Genomic DNA, 16,654 nt, shown 5'->3' on the forward strand with positions numbered 1-16,654 from the left:
GTAGTGGCGCAGTGAATAAAGCGTTGGCCTGGGACGCAGAGAACCCAAGTTTGAAACCTGGAGGTCGCACCTGACCTGTGGTGGCGCAGTGGATAAAGCGTTGACCTGGAAATGCTGAGGTCGCCGGTTCGAAACCCTGGGCTGGCCTGGTCAAGGCACATATAGGAGTTGATGCTTCCAGCTCCTCCCAACCTTCTCTCTCTGTTTCTCTCTCCTCTCTCTGTCTCTCTCTCTCCCTTCTCTCTCCTCTCTAAAATGAATAAATAAAATTAAAAAAAAAAAAGAACAACTGAAACCTGGGGGTCGCTGGCTTGAGTGCAGGCTCGTCCTGCTTGAGCAGGGGCTACCAGTTTGAGCATGGGGTCACATCAGAACCCCACGGTTCCTGGCTTGAAGCCCAAGGTCGCTAGTTTGAGCTAGGGGTCGCTCGCTCTGCTGTGGCCCCTTGGTCAAGGCACATACGAGAAAGCAATCACTGAACAACTAAGGAGCTGCAAGAAAGAATTGATGCTTCTCATCTCTCTCCCTTCCAGTCTGTTTGTCTGTCTCTCTTGCCAAAAAACAAGCAAGGCCTCCTGGAACATGTCTTTGCCACACCCCACCAGGGTGTGGGGGGGTCAATGTGCATATGCATTTCTTTATATTTTTTAATTGATTTTAGGGAGAGAGAAAGAAACATTGGTTTGTTGTTCCACTTATTTATACATTCATTGGTTGATTTTTGTGTGTGCCCTGGCCTGGGATTGAACCCACAACCTTGGCTTATTGGGACAATGCTCTAACCCAGTAGTCCCCAACCCCTAGGCCGCGTACCAGTGCCGGTTCGTGGACCATTTGGTACCAGTCCGTAGAGAAAAAATAAATAACATATTATTTCTGGTTTTTTTTATATTTAAGTCTGAATGATGTTTTATTTTTTTAAAATGACCAGATTTTCTTTGTTACATCTGTCTAAGACTCACTCTTGACACTTGTCTCGGTCACGTGATACATTTATCTGTCCCACCCTAAAGACCGGTCTGTGAAAATATTTTCTGACATTAAACCGGTCCGTGGCCCAAAAAAGGTAGGGGACCACTGCTCTAACCCACTGAGCTACCCAACCAGGGCCTGCATATGTATTTTATTTTAATTTTTAGTTTGTAAAACCCAATCAGACATTTTCACAAACAAGCACCCCTAGGTAACCACCACTCGGGTCACAAAGCCTCACGAGTCAGCCCCAGGTTACCTCTCAGTGCCTGCCCTGTACAACCCACTGTCCTGACTTTCTCGTGGTCCGGCTGTCGGGCTTGTATGAAGGGAGCCACGCAGACGGTCCTCCCTGGGTCCGGCTCGTCCCCGTGGACGGTCCTCCCCGGGCCCGGCTCGTCCATGCAGACGGTCCTCCCCGGGTCCGGCTCGTCCCTGCGGACGGTCCTCCCCGGGCCCGGCTCGTCCATGCGGTCGGTCCTCCCCGGGCCCGGCTCGTCCCTGCAGACGGTCCCCCCGGGTCCGGCTCGTCCCGCTCACACGGCCTCTCTCAGGGTCCCTGGTTGCAGGCCTCGCAGCCCGCCCTTTCTGTTGCCAAGTAGTGTGCTCCGTTGTGTGGATGGGCCCAGTTTCGCCGCTCGCTCCCCTGTCGAAGGGCCTGGGGGCTGATTCCAGCCCGGGGTCCTCAGGAAGAGCGTCACCATGCACCCCACAGGTGATCAGCCACACGCATTTCTCCTGGGGGGGCGTTGGCTGGTGAGCGAGCACTCGGTGTTAGAAGACACAGAAGACACGTTTACGGTCCTGGTGGATGCTGTCCACTTGCCCCCCTCGATGGCGAACCACTGTTATTACACCTGCTGGTACGGGAGCGCCCATTCCCTCGCTCTCCTTATTCGACAGATACTTACAGGGTTGCCTGCGCTACCGTTCCCAGTGCCCGGGATACAGCAGGGACCAACGTGAAGGCTCTTCCCATCCCTCCTGAGCTTCCGCTGTGTGTGTATATGTGTGTGTATGTGTATGTGTGTGTATGTGTATGTGTGTATGTATGTACATGTGTATATATGCATGCATGTACGTGTGTACGTGTGTGCGTGTACATGTGTATGCATGTGTATGCGTGTGTGTGCATGTGTGTGTATGTGTATGTACGTGTGTATAGATATGCACGCATGTGTTCGTGTGTATGTGTGTGCATGTACATGTGTATGTATGTGCATGTGTGTCTGTACATGTATACGTCTGTATGTGTATATGTGCGTATGTGTGTATGCCTATGTGTATGTGTGTATATGTATCTGTATGTATGTGTGTATATGTGTGTATCTCTGTATGTGTATGTGTGTGTAGGAATGTGTGTATGTGTGTGTATGTATATGTGTACATGTGTGAACATGTGTATGTGTGTATATATGTGTGCATGTGTATCTGTATGTGTATGTGTCGGGTGCACAGTCAGTCGCGTGAATACGGGAGCTCCTTGGTCAGATGCTGGGAGGCACTGAGGAAGGAACGAGCAGGGTGCTGTGAAACGCCCCCAGCGTGGCCGCGGGGACATGGACCCTGGGTTCTCGCCATGGCATCAGTGTACACACGGTGCCGTCTTCCAAACCCCTCGATCGAGGGCTGGCCCCCCCTCCCAGTAAACACGGCTGCTCTCGCCAAACCGCGGCCAGTGCTTCCTGCCGGGGACACGCCCCGGGCATGGTGTGAACATGCTCTTTATCGGCACCGTGATGCGCGGCAGCCCGCCACAGAGCCTCTGCAGCAGCACACTCGGGAAACAGTCGGCATCCGTCCCGAGTCCACGGGCCAGGCGTGGCTGACCTCAGGGGGCTGACGCCTCTGGGTGTCCTTGGTCGGTGGACGGCCCGGCAGGGGGCTGCTGGTCTGGGACCGCTCCTCCCTGCTCCCCCAGCCCCCTCATCCTCCTGTGGGTCGCCCCAGCTTGCTCCCCCGCGTCCCCTGGAAAAGGCCCCAGGTGAAATGTTAGACGCACACAGGGACTCATGAGCCCGGGCTTGGCACTAACAGAACTGTTGCTTTCTCCACATCCGATGGCCCCACTGTGGGGGGTCGGCCCAGGTTCCGGGGCTCCTGCAAATGGGAGGGGCTCCCCACGGCTGTGAGGGAGGGGAGGGAGGAGGACCGGGGCCGTGGGTGCAGTGTGTGCGCCCCAGATGCTGGACCAGGTGCTCAGGTACCTCGTGTCCTTCAGTGAGGACCTTATGGGTCCTTTCCTGCCGGGGGGTGGGGAGACGTGTGCCCGGCCCACGGCCCAGCAGCAAGTGGTGGCCCAGCTCTGCCCGCGCTCGCCTGTGCTCTGCTCCGGATACCTCCGGGTTTCCTGCTTAGCTGGCTGGCACGAGGCTCCCCAGGTTTGAGGCTGGCTGTCTCTCGCTCTTGTGCGACCCCGGGCAGATCATGTTCCCGCCGGGGCCCCAGCTTTCTCGCTGCCCAGTGGCCTCACTGAGGGTCTTTCCTGGAGCTGGGCCCCAGGTGCTGGGCGTCGTCGGGCTCCACTGAGAGCTGGCATCCTGGGAGCTGCGATTTCAGCCGGCCACTTCTGAGCCCCGGGCTGCCTCCTGTCCAACGCCAGGCCCAAGGCAGAGGATGCGGCTCTCCAGGGGTGAGCCAGGCCTCTGTGTCCTCCTGCCCTGGGCCCCCCAAAATCCTGGATGCCTCAGTGTCCTGCAGCTCAGAACCCTGTGCTGTGGGCTTCCCTGGGACAGCGGCTGCCGTGTGGGCCTCACCTGCCTGCTGGCACCTCCCTCAGGCTGGGCCTGGGTTGTGTGGCCCCGGGGTCCTTTGTCCTGCAGTGTCTGAGGCTTTGAGGGGCAGGCATCCCATCTGACCGAGGTCAGCACGTGGCGGGCTGGGATGGCCAGGACCTCCTCGTCTACCCCAGAGCTCCACGCCGGGGAGGCAGGCTAGGGAGTGAGCCAGGACAGCCCTCCGCACGGCGTCCGCGGGAATGAGCCCCGCCTCTTGGCTGTGTGACCTCAGACAGCCGACGCACCTTCTCGGGGCCTCAGTTTCCACGTCTGTGAAACGGGAGAGGAAGGTCTCACACCCCCCGCCTCCCGCCCCCCGCCCCAGGACTGCTGAGCAGAGCAGGAGAGAGAACGAGACAGAGTCGGCTCAGAGTGGCCGCTGGGCACGGTGGGCTCCCTTGCTGCCCCGCCTGGGGCTGGCCGCGCTCCAGGAGGACGGATGTGTTTTTAGTTAAGTGAGCAGATGTGTGTCCCGTCCAGCGAAGGAGCGGGCCTTGTGGGCTCGTGGGGCTGGGTGGGGCGTGCTCGCTGCCACTTCCTGTGACCCCCACCACCGGGGCTGCAGCTGCTCCGGCCGTGTGGTCAGCACGGCGTCGCCCCTGCCCCGGCCGTGTGGTCAGCGCGGCGTCGCCCCTGCCCCGGCCGTGTGGTCAGCGCGGCGTCGCCCCTGCCCCGGCCGTGTGGTCAGCACGGCGTCGCCCCTGCCCCGGCCGTGTGGTCAGCACGGCGTCGCCCCTGCCCCGGCCGTGTGGTCAGCACGGCGTCGCTCTCCGTCCGCCCCTCCCTGCCCGGGGCCTTTGTTTCAGCCGCTGCGTCAGCGGACACCCGGGTCCGAGATCGTCCTGGCAGCGGCCCACATCCCCGACTCTGGGGAGGGGTGCTCCCCTGGGTCCTCCCTCCCAGCGGTGCCCTGTGAGAGGGGGGCTGTCACTATGCCCATTTCACAGGTGGGGTCACGGGCACAGGGCGGTGACGTGAGCTGCCCCAGGTCAGCCAGGGCAGCGAGGCCGGCACCGGCTCAGGGAGCTCCCGGAGTTCGGGAGCTGTGGGGACAGGCTGACGGCCACCCCTCTCCTGCCCCGCCCCTCGGCGTGGGCCACGTCTGGTGGGGTGTCAGGGATCCAGTGGGAGCCAGAAAGGTGGAACCCCCCTGCCCCAGCACTCGCCCCGGGTGGACTTAATGCTGGGATGAGCACAGGGAGGGGGCAGCCCAGCCCGCCTGGTGCTCAGGTGAGAGAGCTGGGGGCCACGGGGAGCAGGCTGCACCTTGAGCGCAGGGCCAGCGGCCCCCCGGCTCCTGTTCATGCCCTGGGGCAGGTAGGCCCAGGCTAGGCCCCGAAAGCAGCCCCCCAGTTTGCAAATGTCGGCAACCACACGAGGGCCCGCACAGCGTGCTGTGGGCCTGGCGTTCTGCTCAAGTCAGACTCACAGAGTGCCGGCCGCCTCCACCCCACCCCACCCTAGATGACACAGTGAGGCCACAGAGGCCCAGAATAGGGGGGTGAGTGGATGTCCAAGGACTGACAGTGAGCTCGGAGGATGGGGTCCCCGATGTCCTGGCTCTCCTCCCAGACCTTCCTGCCCAGTGACGTCGACGCGCAGGACAGGGGCAGTGCATGCACAGAGCAGGGAGCGCACAGGGCAGGGGGCGCACAGAGCAGGGAGCGCACAGGGCAGGGGGCGCACGGGGCAGGGGGCGCACAGGGGCGACTGAAGAAAGTGCCCCCGGGTGGTTCTGTGCAGAAGTGAGGGAGGGTCCACGGCCCAGCAGGCCTGAAGGGGAACCCGGCCAGAGCTGCAGCCCCGGAGGGAGCGTGGCCTTAGCAGAGGTGGCTGTGCCTCCACGGGGCCCCCGCTGCAGCCCGTCCAGGTCTGGCCCGGTCAGCAAAGAGCAGGGTGGCAGGGGGCTATGGGACGGCAGGGGACAGGCCACAGGACAGTGGAGGACAGCTCTGCAGGTGTCTCTGGCTAGGGACCAGAGTCTCTAAGACGCCAGCTCCCGGGCTGGGGCGTGCTGTGAGCTTCCTGAGATGGGCGACCCCAGGATGACCTCCAGACCACACTCTGGGGGGTCGAAGCCAGCGTTGGGGGTTTTGTGTCTGGAGCAACAGGGCAGAGCGCTGGGCTGGAGGTGGAGACTCAACCAGACAGCGCTGGGCGTCCTCGGGGGGTGAGCAGCAGGGGGGTGGTGAGTGCACCCCGGGACAGTCTCCGTCCCTTACCTGTCGCCACGGGGCCCCCTTGGAAGCCCGGTCCAGGAACAGAGAGGTCAGGGGTTGTGTCTGAGGTGGCTCAGCCAGGGGGGGCCGAGTGGGGTCCTGGGCAGGGCAGGTTCTCTGACCTCCTAGCTCTGTGCTCGACCTGTGCCCAGCTACGGCCCTCAGGGTGGGAGGTGTGAGCCCTCCTCTCCGGGGCCCCTTGCTGCTGTTCACTGTGAATGTTCTGAGTCACCAGTCGCTTTGTCGGCTGCAGGGGCACAAGACAAAGCATGGAGCTCTTTGTGTGTGGGGGGGTGGCGGGGAGAAGACCCAGTCAGGGCCTGAGTGGCTCGGGACCTGGTGGGGTCAGTGCCACGTAGGCGGATGAGGAGAAGAGGGAAGCCGCTGTGCAGTCCCTGGGAATCGGTCCTCAAAGGGCCCCAGGTTGGCCCAGTGGCTTCCCACCTGAGAACGCCGGGCGCCCAAGGGCACAGACTTGTGGCCCCCCGGGCCCCTCTGCTAACCTCCCAGGGTGCTCGCTGCCTCCTCTCTGGGCAGGACTGGTGTCCACTCCACCAGGGCAGCGTGGCCGCCTGGGGCTTTGCAGGAAACTTGCTTCCTGTTTGCTTCTAAGAGAAAAACATGCGTCTAGTTTTTTAGGTGATGTTTTAATGTTTGTGTTATTTTCTATTTTTTTGGCCAGTCACTATGAAGGTAAAAGTCAAACGATGTTTACATTTCTCTCATAGTATGTCCTGGCCTGAGGAGACCAGAATTTGCTGGCTGGGTAACTGTCTTCCCGTATCAGACGTAGGTGTATGGCTGACGGTGAATGAAACCCGGAGAGAATGAGGAAGCAGGAGACGGTCATTTATGGGACGCACCTATAAAACGAGCGTGGGCGTGAGCGTGGGCGTGGGTGTGGGCGTGGGCGTGGGCATGAGCGTGAGCGTGGGCGTGAGTGTGAGCGTGGGCGTGAGTGAGCGTGGGCGTGAGCGTGAGCGTGGCCGTGAGCGTGAGTGTGAGCATGAGTGAGCGTGAGCGTGGGTGTGTGGGCGTGAGCATGAGCATGGGGGTGGGTGTGAGCGTGAGCATGAGCGTGAGTGTGGGCGTGAGTGTGAGCGTGAGCGTGGGCGTGGGCGTGGGTGTGAGTGTGAGTGTGGGCGTGAGCGTGGGCGTGGGTGTGAGTGTGGGCGTGAGTGTGAGCATGAGCGTGAGTGAGCGTGAGTGTGGGCGTGAGCTTGGGCGTGGGCATGAGCGTGGGCGTGAGCGTGGGCGTGAGTGTGAGCGTGGGCGTGAGTGAGCGTGAGTGTGGGCGTGAGCTTGGGCGTGGGCATGAGCGTGGGCGTGAGCGTGGGCGTGAGTGTGAGCATGAGCGTGAGTGAGCGTGAGTGTGGGCGTGAGCTTGGGCGTGGGCATGAGCGTGGGCGTGAGCGTGGGCGTGAGTGTGAGCGTGGGCGTGAGTGAGCGTGGGCGTGAGCGTGAGCGTGGCCGTGAGCGTGAGTGTGAGCATGAGTGAGCGTGAGCGTGGGTGTGAGTGTGGGCGTGAGCATGAGCATGGGGGTGGGTGTGAGCGTGAGCATGAGCGTGAGTGTGGGCGTGAGTGTGAGCGTGAGTGAGCGTGGGCGTGAGCGTGAGTGAGCGTGGGTGTGGGCGTGAGCGTGAGTGTGAGTGTGGGCGTGAGCATGAGCATGGGGGTGGGTGTGAGCATGAGCGTGAGTGTGGGCGTGAGTGTGAGCGTGAGTGAGCGTGGGCGTGAGCGTGAGTGTAAGCGTGGGTGTGAGCGTGAGCACGGTCTGGAGGGTGGCAGCAGTGTCGCCAGCTCCCAACGAATCTGATGAGTCACGGTCTTTCTGGGGAGGGACAGGACACGGCTGTGTCTCCGTGCCGGTCTGGCTGGCCGCAGGGTCTGGTTTGTTTGAATGAGTTACTGGAAGGCTGTGCTGGGAGGGGCTGGGAGGGGTCCTGCAGGCGTGGGAGGGAGAGGGGTGTCTGCCCTTGAACCTGAGGCCTCAGCAGGTGCTGCACCTCGGCCCGTAGTCAGCTGTGAGCCCGACTCGGGGGCGGGGGACGGCTCTCCTTGTAGACCAAGGCCCCCCGGCCACCGAGGGACCGCTGTGGACACCCACACTTGGCAACATGCTCTGGCTTAGAAACATGCCTGCAACGTCCTGATTCCAGACCCGTCTTCCAGGCACGGCCTCATTCTTAGCCTGTGAGCCGTCCGCTCTCGCGTCCAAGTGGTGAGATCTTTGCTCTGTCTTTGTTCTGGGAAAGCTTCTTCCCCGTCCCCCGGGACTGGGCTGATCCCAGCCAGCGTTTCAGGGTTTGCCGGTGACCCCGGTGAGGTCCCACACATCTGGGCACATCCTCTGAGCACCGTGCCTGTTCTGCACCTCCCTTCCCGGAGCGAGACGTATCGGGCGTTTTCGCCCTGTTCCCGGTCGGCGGGCAGCCCAGCATCGTGCAGGCTCCCTTTCTGTACTGTGCCGGGTCAGCTTCTCGTCCCCTGTCCCTGGTGACAGCCGCCCTTGCATCACCTGCCCTCCAAGAGGCCACAGCCACCTCCCAGAGCTCCCCGAGGACCCGTCTGAAGCCAAACATGGACCAACCCCAGACCCCCCTATGTGGTCACAGCCCCATGACACACCCACCAGCCATGACACACCCACATCCTGGGGTCCAGTCGGAACCGCCCCCACCAGGCAGTGGGGACAGACCCTGCTTGAGGCCGTTCTAGGCGAGGGGCAGAGGCGGATTTAAGGTCAGTTGAGGCCCTGAGTGCAGAAGAAAATATTGGACCCCTTAAACTTGTCATTAGGAAAAAAAAAAACGTCAAGTTGGGGTTTTGCGGGGCCCTTCAGAAGTCAGGGTCCAGGGCGTACATGCCCGGTGCACCGGCCATTAAATCCGCCTCTGGGCGAGGGGTCTCGGGGAAGGTGTCTCAGTCCCTTAACCCTTTGAGCAGGGAGTCCTGTTTTCATGCTTGCCGACCCCCAGGAGTGAGGTGTTGTTTTTTTTTTTCTTCAGAACATGAGATTAGTTCCAGTTCCAGTTTTATTAACTTAAAATCATGTTTGTTGGATAACCAAGTTATGGAAATAAGAACAACATACATTTGCCTTTTTCTTACTGTTGTCTTACACATTTTAAAATAAAAATTTTTGTGCGATCATCCTCTGGAGGGTCAGGAGGCACGAGGAGGTCCGTGAACGTTCGTATGACTCCAAGGATTAACTGTCCAGTCTCCTTCCTCCTCTCGTTTGAGGTGTGTGTGTGTGTGTGTGTGTGTGTGTGTGTGTGGTGCCCATGCATGTGTGATGGAAACAGCTCAGTCTTGACAAAGGCTTGCAACTCTAGAAAGTGAAGACCTTTTCCTGTATTTCCACGTACCGTGATTCTACACTTAACAGAATGACCGGTTCCCTGGTTCCGTTGAATCCTCAGACCACGCTTGTATTTCTCTGCTTGTCCCCGACGTGTGTTACTGTCGATAGCTCGCTTTATCAAGGAACGTCGTCTCGTCGGTGTTTGGTTGTTACAGCTCCTGCGTTTCCTTCTGTCTTGTTTGCGTTGAAGAATAATACCATGTGGGTTTAGTATGATTTAATGGAGGATTGTTTAGTTTGGATTAATAGGACAGTACTCGCTATATGCTGTTTTATTTTGATTCTTTTATTTCTTGTGAAGTGTAATTGATGGACAGCAAAGCAGACAAGCCTTTGTAGAACTGCCCAGTGGAGTTTCCCACACGTGTAACCCAGGCAGCTCCGTCCTGGTCAAGATATAAAACATTTCAAGTGCTTCCAGAATGTTTCCAGGACCCTTTCTCAGCCAGTTCTGTCCTACCTACCCCCTGGCAACCACAAGGCTGACTTTTATCACACCAGTTATTCCTTTTTTTTTTTTTTCTTTTTTAAGAGAGACAGACAGGAAGGGAGAGAGATAAGCATCAACTCATAGTTGTGTCACTTTAGTTCATTGATTGTTTTCTGTTATGTGCCTTGACGGGCGGGGGGCGGGGGCTCCAGCCAAGCCAGTGGCCCTTTGCTCAAGCTGGTGACCTCGGGGTTTTGAACCTGGGTCCTCAGTGTCCCAGGCCAATGCTCTGTCCACTGCACCCCCGCCTGGTCAGGCGGGGAGGTGTTTCTTTCTTTTTGTGAGTTTTCAGGTGATTTTGTTTTCTCAGCAGCAGCTCTGTGTCAGTTGTACACATTCCAGAAATGTCTCTTAACCCGTCAACAGTCAGTTGTATTGGTCCACGGAGGTCTTTGTTATGCAGAGAATTTGGATTTTGAGGTGGTTGGATTCGCCCATTTCTCAGTGGACTGTTGTTTGTGCCTTCGAGTTTTAAGATGTCCACACTGAGGTCGCCGGTTCGAAGCCCTGGGCTTGCCTGGTCAAGGCACATATGGGAGTTGATGCTTCCTGCTCCTCCCCCTTCTCTCTCTCTCCCTTTTTCCATCCCCCTCTCTCTCTCTCTCTCTTCTCTATGAAATTGAATAAATAAAGTCTTTTAAAGAAAAAAGTTCTCCCTGCCCTCCCTCTCCCCCATCCTCCGTCCAGAAACCCTCTCCGTGGACTTTCTCGGGAAACTCCCCTGAGCTCTCACCCCCCCCCCCCCCCCCCAGCTGCTGCCTACGCTTTCTCCCGTCTCGTCCCGGCCTGTGGTGGAGTCGGAGGTCCGGCTTCTTGGAAACTGAGTCCGAGTTGGGTCGCTGTCCATGTGGTGGTTCAGGGAGGTGGTGGGAAGGGGCTGGCCTGGGCCAGGGCTGTCTCCTCTGTCCTCCCTGATGCCCGTGCCTGGCTGTGCCCCTCCCACCCCCACCCCCGGCGGGGGGGGGGGCAGCCCGACTTCCACGTGCCCCCCCCCCCCCGGAGCTGCAGGCAGCATAGCGTGCAGAGCGGGTGCCCCGCTTGGCAACGGGGTGTGGACGCGCCCCTGCAGCGCCCCTGCAGCACCCCTGCACTTGGGGACCCTGGACGCCTCGGCAGGGCTCCTCCAGGGAGCTGACAGTGTCCGTGCCGCCCCCGCAGCGTCCACCAAGGACCTCATCGAGACCTGCTGTGCGGCCGGGCAGCAGTGGGCCATCGACAATGACGAGTGCCTGGAGATCCCCGAGAGCGGCGCCGAGGGCGACGTCTGCAGGTAGGAGTGCGCGTGCGCGTGCGGCTGTGCGCGTGCCCGTGCGGCTGCCCGCTTGCCCTCCTCGGGCCCCCGCCAGCCTGGGAGCCCGGACCGGATGGTGCTGGGCGAGCACACGCTCACCTCCTGCAGGGGCACGGGGTGGCCCGGCTGGGGGCCGACGGTGCTGGGCGAGCACACGCTCACCTCCTGCAGGGGCACGGGGTGGCCCGGCTGGGGGCCGACGGTGCTGGGCGAGCACACGCTCACCTCCTGCAGGGGCACGGGGTGGCAGGCTGGGGGCCGTCTGCCGAGCTGGTCCTGGAGCACTGAAGCCGGTACATTCACAGCTGGCTTGGCACTCGTCCGAGGGTGCATGGCGTGGACGGGCGTAGAAGGACCGTGCCACCTGGGGGCCGGCGGGCTGCTTTCAGTGCTGGGCGGGCTCTGCCCACGCGGGTATCGGCTCAGCTCTGAGCTGGGGGCCCAGTCCTCTCTGCCCGCATGTTGCTGCCCTGCTGATGCCCGCATGATGGCAGCATCCTGCTGCTGCCAGTGGTGCCTGTCACAGCCTGTGGTGCCCGTCTCTTCTGACTAGTGTCTCAGCAGAGGGTCTCCTGGGCCAGGCCCGCACCGTCTTCCCCAGCCTGCCTGTTTTCCCGGACCGGACCGGGAAGGCTGGGCTCCGAGAGGCCATGTGGCTCGCTGTCAGGGGCGTGGCCGGGAGGAGACCCGCTTCCTCCCCCCAGCGCACCAGGCCTCCTGCAGAGCCTGAAGTTCTGACCCATCCTTCCCCTTTCCCTCTGCTGTCCCGCCAGCGTGAGGCTGCTTAGGAGTTAGCGCACGCACCCTTCCCAGGCCTGGGCATTGGCTCTGAGTAGCCCCAGGGCATGCTTGCATCCCTCTTGTGACGGGACGCTCACTTCTTCACGGACAGCTGCTCTGTCACTGGCCAGCCCTCGCCCCTCGCCAGGACATGCTTTTCTGCAAGGGTTCTGGCCCTGCTTCCTCGTGACCCCTGGCTCTGCCCGCGTGTGCTGGCGCACCAGCGCCTCTGCCCCTGGGCAGCTCCAGGGGGACAGGGAGGCTCCTCCCCTCCAGGCTGGCCCAGGGTTGGGTCTTGCTGTCTCTCTGGGCCCTGAGGGGGGTTGGGAGTGCCCTTTCCCCTCTTTCATGGGTCAGGGACACAGCACTGAGACCAGTGGGGCCCAGACCTACGTCTTCTTGGTGAAGAAGGAACAAGCCCGCGTGACTTGGGGTGCAGGGCTGCTCGTGTGGGTCTCCCCGCTCGGCGCCTCTGCTCCCGTCTCTGCGAGATGGGCAGAGAGTCCCCAGGGGGACTGAGGGCCCCTCTGCTGCAGGACAGCCCAGAAGCACTGCTGTGTGTCCTACCTGAAGGAGAAGAGCTGCGTGGCCGGCGTCCTGGGGGCCAGGGACGGCGAGGGCTGCGGGCCCGAGGACAGCGACACTTGCGACGTCTCCCTGTACAAGGCAAGCCCGACCTGTCCCTCTGTGGCCGGGGCCTGAGGGTCCCTGGGGGCCTCCCTGGGGGCCTCCACAATGGGGTGACCCTCACAACTGGGTGGGGGGGTCTCTTCATCAGTTACCATGTCAACCTGTTAATTCACGGAATAGGCACTGAGCTCCAGTGCGTGCTGGGCCCCGTTTTAGGCCGAGGAGATGCAATAACCCCTGCCCACACGGGTCTTATTTCTAGTCGGGGACAGGTGGAGATCGAAGGGAGTGTGTCAGTGTGTGGAGTGTCAAAGGTGAGGGTCCTGGGACAGGGAGGGACCAGAGTCCTGGCTCACAGTGGCTGGAGACAGCCTCACCTGGAGCAGGAAGAGGGAGCCGTGTGGACGTCTGTGGGACGTATTCTCTAGGCAGCAGGAACAGCAAGTGCAAAGGTCCTGAGGCAGATGTACACTTGGACTGTGTGAGGGGCAGCCAGGGGCCTGTGTGGCTGGAGTGCGGTGAGTGAGGCCAGAGAGGGGAGGGGCAGATGCCGTCCGACATGAGACGGCATTTACTCTGCATGGGATGTGGACGTGGAGAGCTTTGAAGAACATCCTCCAGGCCCCTTCTGGCAGCTGTGGGGATCATCCACTCAGAGGCTCTTCTCTATGGGCAGTGGGATCAGGATGAGGACAGAGAGCAGAGGGAACAGTGTGAGCAAAGGCCCAGGGGCAGGAGCGTGGGGAAACGGGGTTCGTAGGCCCGCGGCACAGCGTGGGGGTGGGCCGCTGGAGTCCTCTGGCTTGTCCGCTCGCCTCGTGGACAGTGACCACTGCCTGGTGATGTGCCGGGCCTCCAGCCAAGGGCCCGGGAGGGATGGACAGAAGATGAAGAGCTGTGTGGGGTCTGCACTAGCTCAGGAGGCAGGGCCAGGACTAGCGTCGGTGTGGTTAGAAGGAACGGGAAGCTCTCGAGACACAGCGGTGCTGTCGTAGGCTGCAGGCTGGGGCCAGGACTCGGCGTCGGTGTGGTTAGAAGGGACGGGAAACTCTCGAGACACAGCGGTGCTGTCGTAGGCTGCAGGCTGGGGCCAGGACTCGGCGTCGGTGTGGTTAGAAGGAACGGGAAGCTCTCGAGACACAGCGGTGCTGTCGTAGGCTGCAGGCTGGGGCCAGGACTCGGCGTCGGTGTGGTTAGAAGGAACGGGAAGCTCTCGAGACGCAGCGGTGCTGCCGTAGGCTGCAGGCTGGGGCCAGGACTCGGCGTTGGTGTGGTTAGAAGGAACGGGAAGCTCTCGAGACGCAGCGGTGCTGTCGTAGGCTGCAGGCTGGGGCCAGGACTCGGCGTCGGTGTGGTTAGAAGGAACGGGAAGCTCTCGAGACACAGCGGTGCTGTCGTAGGCTGCAGGCTGGGGCTAGGACTCGGCGTCGGTGTGGTTAGAAGGAACGGGAAGCTCTCGAGACACAGCGGTGCTGTCGTAGGCTGCAGGCTGGGGCTAGGACTCGGCGTCGGTGTGGTTAGAAGGTACGGGAAGCTCTCGAGACACAGTGGTGCTGTCGTAGGCTGCAGGCTGGGGCCAGGACTCGGCGTCGGTGTGGTTAGAAGGTACGGGAAGCTCTCGAGACACAGTGGTGCTGTCGTAGGCTGCAGGCTGGGCCGCCACGCACGGTCGTCAGTGTGGTTAGAAGGAACGGGAAGCTCTCGAGACACAGCGGTGCTGTCGTAGGCTGCAGGCTGGGCCGCCACGCACGGTCGTCAGTGTGGTTAGAAGGAACGGGAAGCTCTCGAGACACAGCGGTGCTGTCGTAGGCTGCAGGCTGGGCCGCCACGCACTTTCATCAGGGAGGGAGGCCGTTCTGTCCAGCTGCCCTGCCAGCTGCAGTCTGCTGCCTCGTGGTCCAGGATGGCTCCGGGAGCTCCAGGCAGCAGGAAGAGGCAGGGGGAAGGATCTCCCGCCTTTTAAATTACTTTTAATTGTGCCAGATACAACGAAAAAAAACGGACCCTCTTAGTCATTATTTAGTGCATAGTTCAGGGACGAGACGTGCACTCACACTGCTGTGCAGCCATCTCCACCATCGGCTCCTGGTGTGTCAGTTAGCTATTGCTGTGTAACAAACCATCCAAGACCATAGCGGCTCATGGCCAGCTTATCTCATGAGTCAGGGTGATGATGCTGACCTGGGTTGTGCTCAGCTGACCTGCGCTGAGTTCCCTTGTGGGTCAGCCTCCCGCTGATGGCTCGACAGGTGCTTTATGATTTAGGACGGCTGCTGCTGGGGCGAGTTTCCTCTGCTCTGTGTGGTCCCCCACCCACAGAAGGCCAGCTGGGGCAGCGTTGCAACGCAGCGAGAGAGAGTGTGCCGGGGCCTCGGGGGCCTGGGCTCAGCACGGGGTGACTGCTCTCACATCCGACTGGCCAAAGCCTGTCACTAGGCATGACCGAGAGGTCGGCAAGTCATCTCCCTTCTGCTCAGAGGAGCTGCTCTGTCTCCCGGCAGCGACAGTGAATGCGGGAGGAGGAAACAGTTGGGACTGTTGCCATGGTGGGATTCAAATAATTTGACCAGTTCTCTGCCCAAATGACCGTTTTAAGTATTAAAAAAAAAAACAACAATGATATACAGAAAGGTAGTTTATTATTTCATGCATTTAATACTTAAATAAGAATAAAAGAGATACACAAAACTAAATTGTCATAGAAAGAGTTTTAAGATATTAATGAAGAAATAATAACACTTGACAAAAAAGCAATATAAGTTGTCACCCCTGGGTGGTCTGGCACTTCTTCTCTTTATGTTACATGTTTACTGAAGTAACACACACGAGGGAATCAACATGCAGTATTTCATCAAACATGTAAAGAGTTTTATGCGATGAGTAAACAAATATTACAAGCACAGTTCTGTCAAATTTTTCTCACCTGTGGACGGGATGACCATGACTACAGGCGCTTAGAATACACTGTGGCTCAGATGAACATTCAGAAAGAGTCAGGAATGTGAGTGATTCCCACATGGGGCAGTTGCCCGGGCGCCCACCTGAGAGAGAGCCCTGGTGACAGGTGCCATTGTAGCCACTGGTTCGCCAAACTCAGCAAAACATTAGGAGTTGGTTCTGCCAAACCGGTGTGAACCGGCCGGATCCCAGCCCCGGACTATTATCATAGTCGACCTTCTGCACTAGTTTAAGCAATGGGAGAGGGTTTTTTTAAGAGGCGAGCAGCCTGGGACGGGGGCGACCGTAGTGTCTTCATAAATTCTGGCTTCGGTTTTTCTGCTCGGTCCTCTTGGGCTTGCAGCTTCCGTCTGGAAGGTCAGCTCGTGTCCCAAGAGGGTCACTAGAACTGCGGGCACCGTATCTGTTCCAGAAAGGAGGAGGGGAGGGCCCATGCAGAAAGGATACACTTCCAAGCGGGGTCAGCCCCGGTTAGAACCTCTCCTGACAGCTCTGCCCAGTGGCTTCTCACTGCAGGGGACCCTGGGGTCCGTTTAGCCAGCCTAGATAGAGAAGTAGGCTTCCTTTCTGCTGGTGAAAACGGGGGTGGGTGGGGTGGGGTGGGGGTAGGGGGTGTGAGGGAGCCATTTATTCGTGTTTAGCCCTCCTCTGAGCTGGACATGGGAGGTGGTGGCACCTCTGAGCTGGACATGGGAGGTGGTGGCAGGTGACCCCTCCACTCTCGGGGTCACAGGTTGGACAGAAGAAATGGGACAAGATTAAATCACTCTCGTTGATCCGCTCTTCTGCCGAGCCGGACCAGGCTGCTTGCTGGGGGCCCTCAAGGAGTCGTCCCGGGGCTCAGAGCCACGGGGGAGGCAGGCAGGCTGCAAGGGGCCGGGGTGTGGACGTGAGCCCTCCTCTCTCCCCAGCAATGCTGTGACTGCTGCGGCCTGGGGCTCCGGGTGCGGGCCGAGGGCCAGTCCTGCGAGTCCAACCCCAACCTGGGTTACCCCTGCAACCACGTCATGCTGTCCTGCTGCGAGGGCAAAGACCCCCTCATCGTGCCCGAGGTCCGCCAGCCTCCGGAGCCCGAGGCTGCGCCCGAGAGAGGTGGGCGCCCCTCACCCTGGGCCAGGGTGCGAGGGTGAGCAGGGTGCACGGCAGGGCGCCGCGGGGGCCTTGAGCCT

The 16,654-nt window shown here is 60.2% G+C and overlaps 1 protein-coding gene across 2 annotated transcripts in view; it reads left to right on the top strand.

Annotated features, from left to right (window-relative positions):
* LOC136379697 (fibulin-2-like) overlaps positions 1 to 16,654 on the top strand; it is a 100,427-nt gene that overhangs the window by 63,686 nt on the left and 20,087 nt on the right. For both annotated transcript variants that reach the window (XM_066347206.1, XM_066347207.1), the window contains exons 3-5: positions 10,985 to 11,096; positions 12,434 to 12,563; positions 16,397 to 16,577. In XM_066347206.1, coding sequence (XP_066203303.1) covers positions 10,985 to 11,096; positions 12,434 to 12,563; positions 16,397 to 16,577 — 423 coding nt within the window. The remainder of the gene's footprint in view (positions 1 to 10,984; positions 11,097 to 12,433; positions 12,564 to 16,396; positions 16,578 to 16,654) is intronic.

Source organism: Saccopteryx leptura, chromosome 8 (genome assembly GCF_036850995.1).
Source record: "Saccopteryx leptura isolate mSacLep1 chromosome 8, mSacLep1_pri_phased_curated, whole genome shotgun sequence".
Classification (NCBI taxonomy): Eukaryota; Metazoa; Chordata; class Mammalia; order Chiroptera; family Emballonuridae; genus Saccopteryx; species Saccopteryx leptura.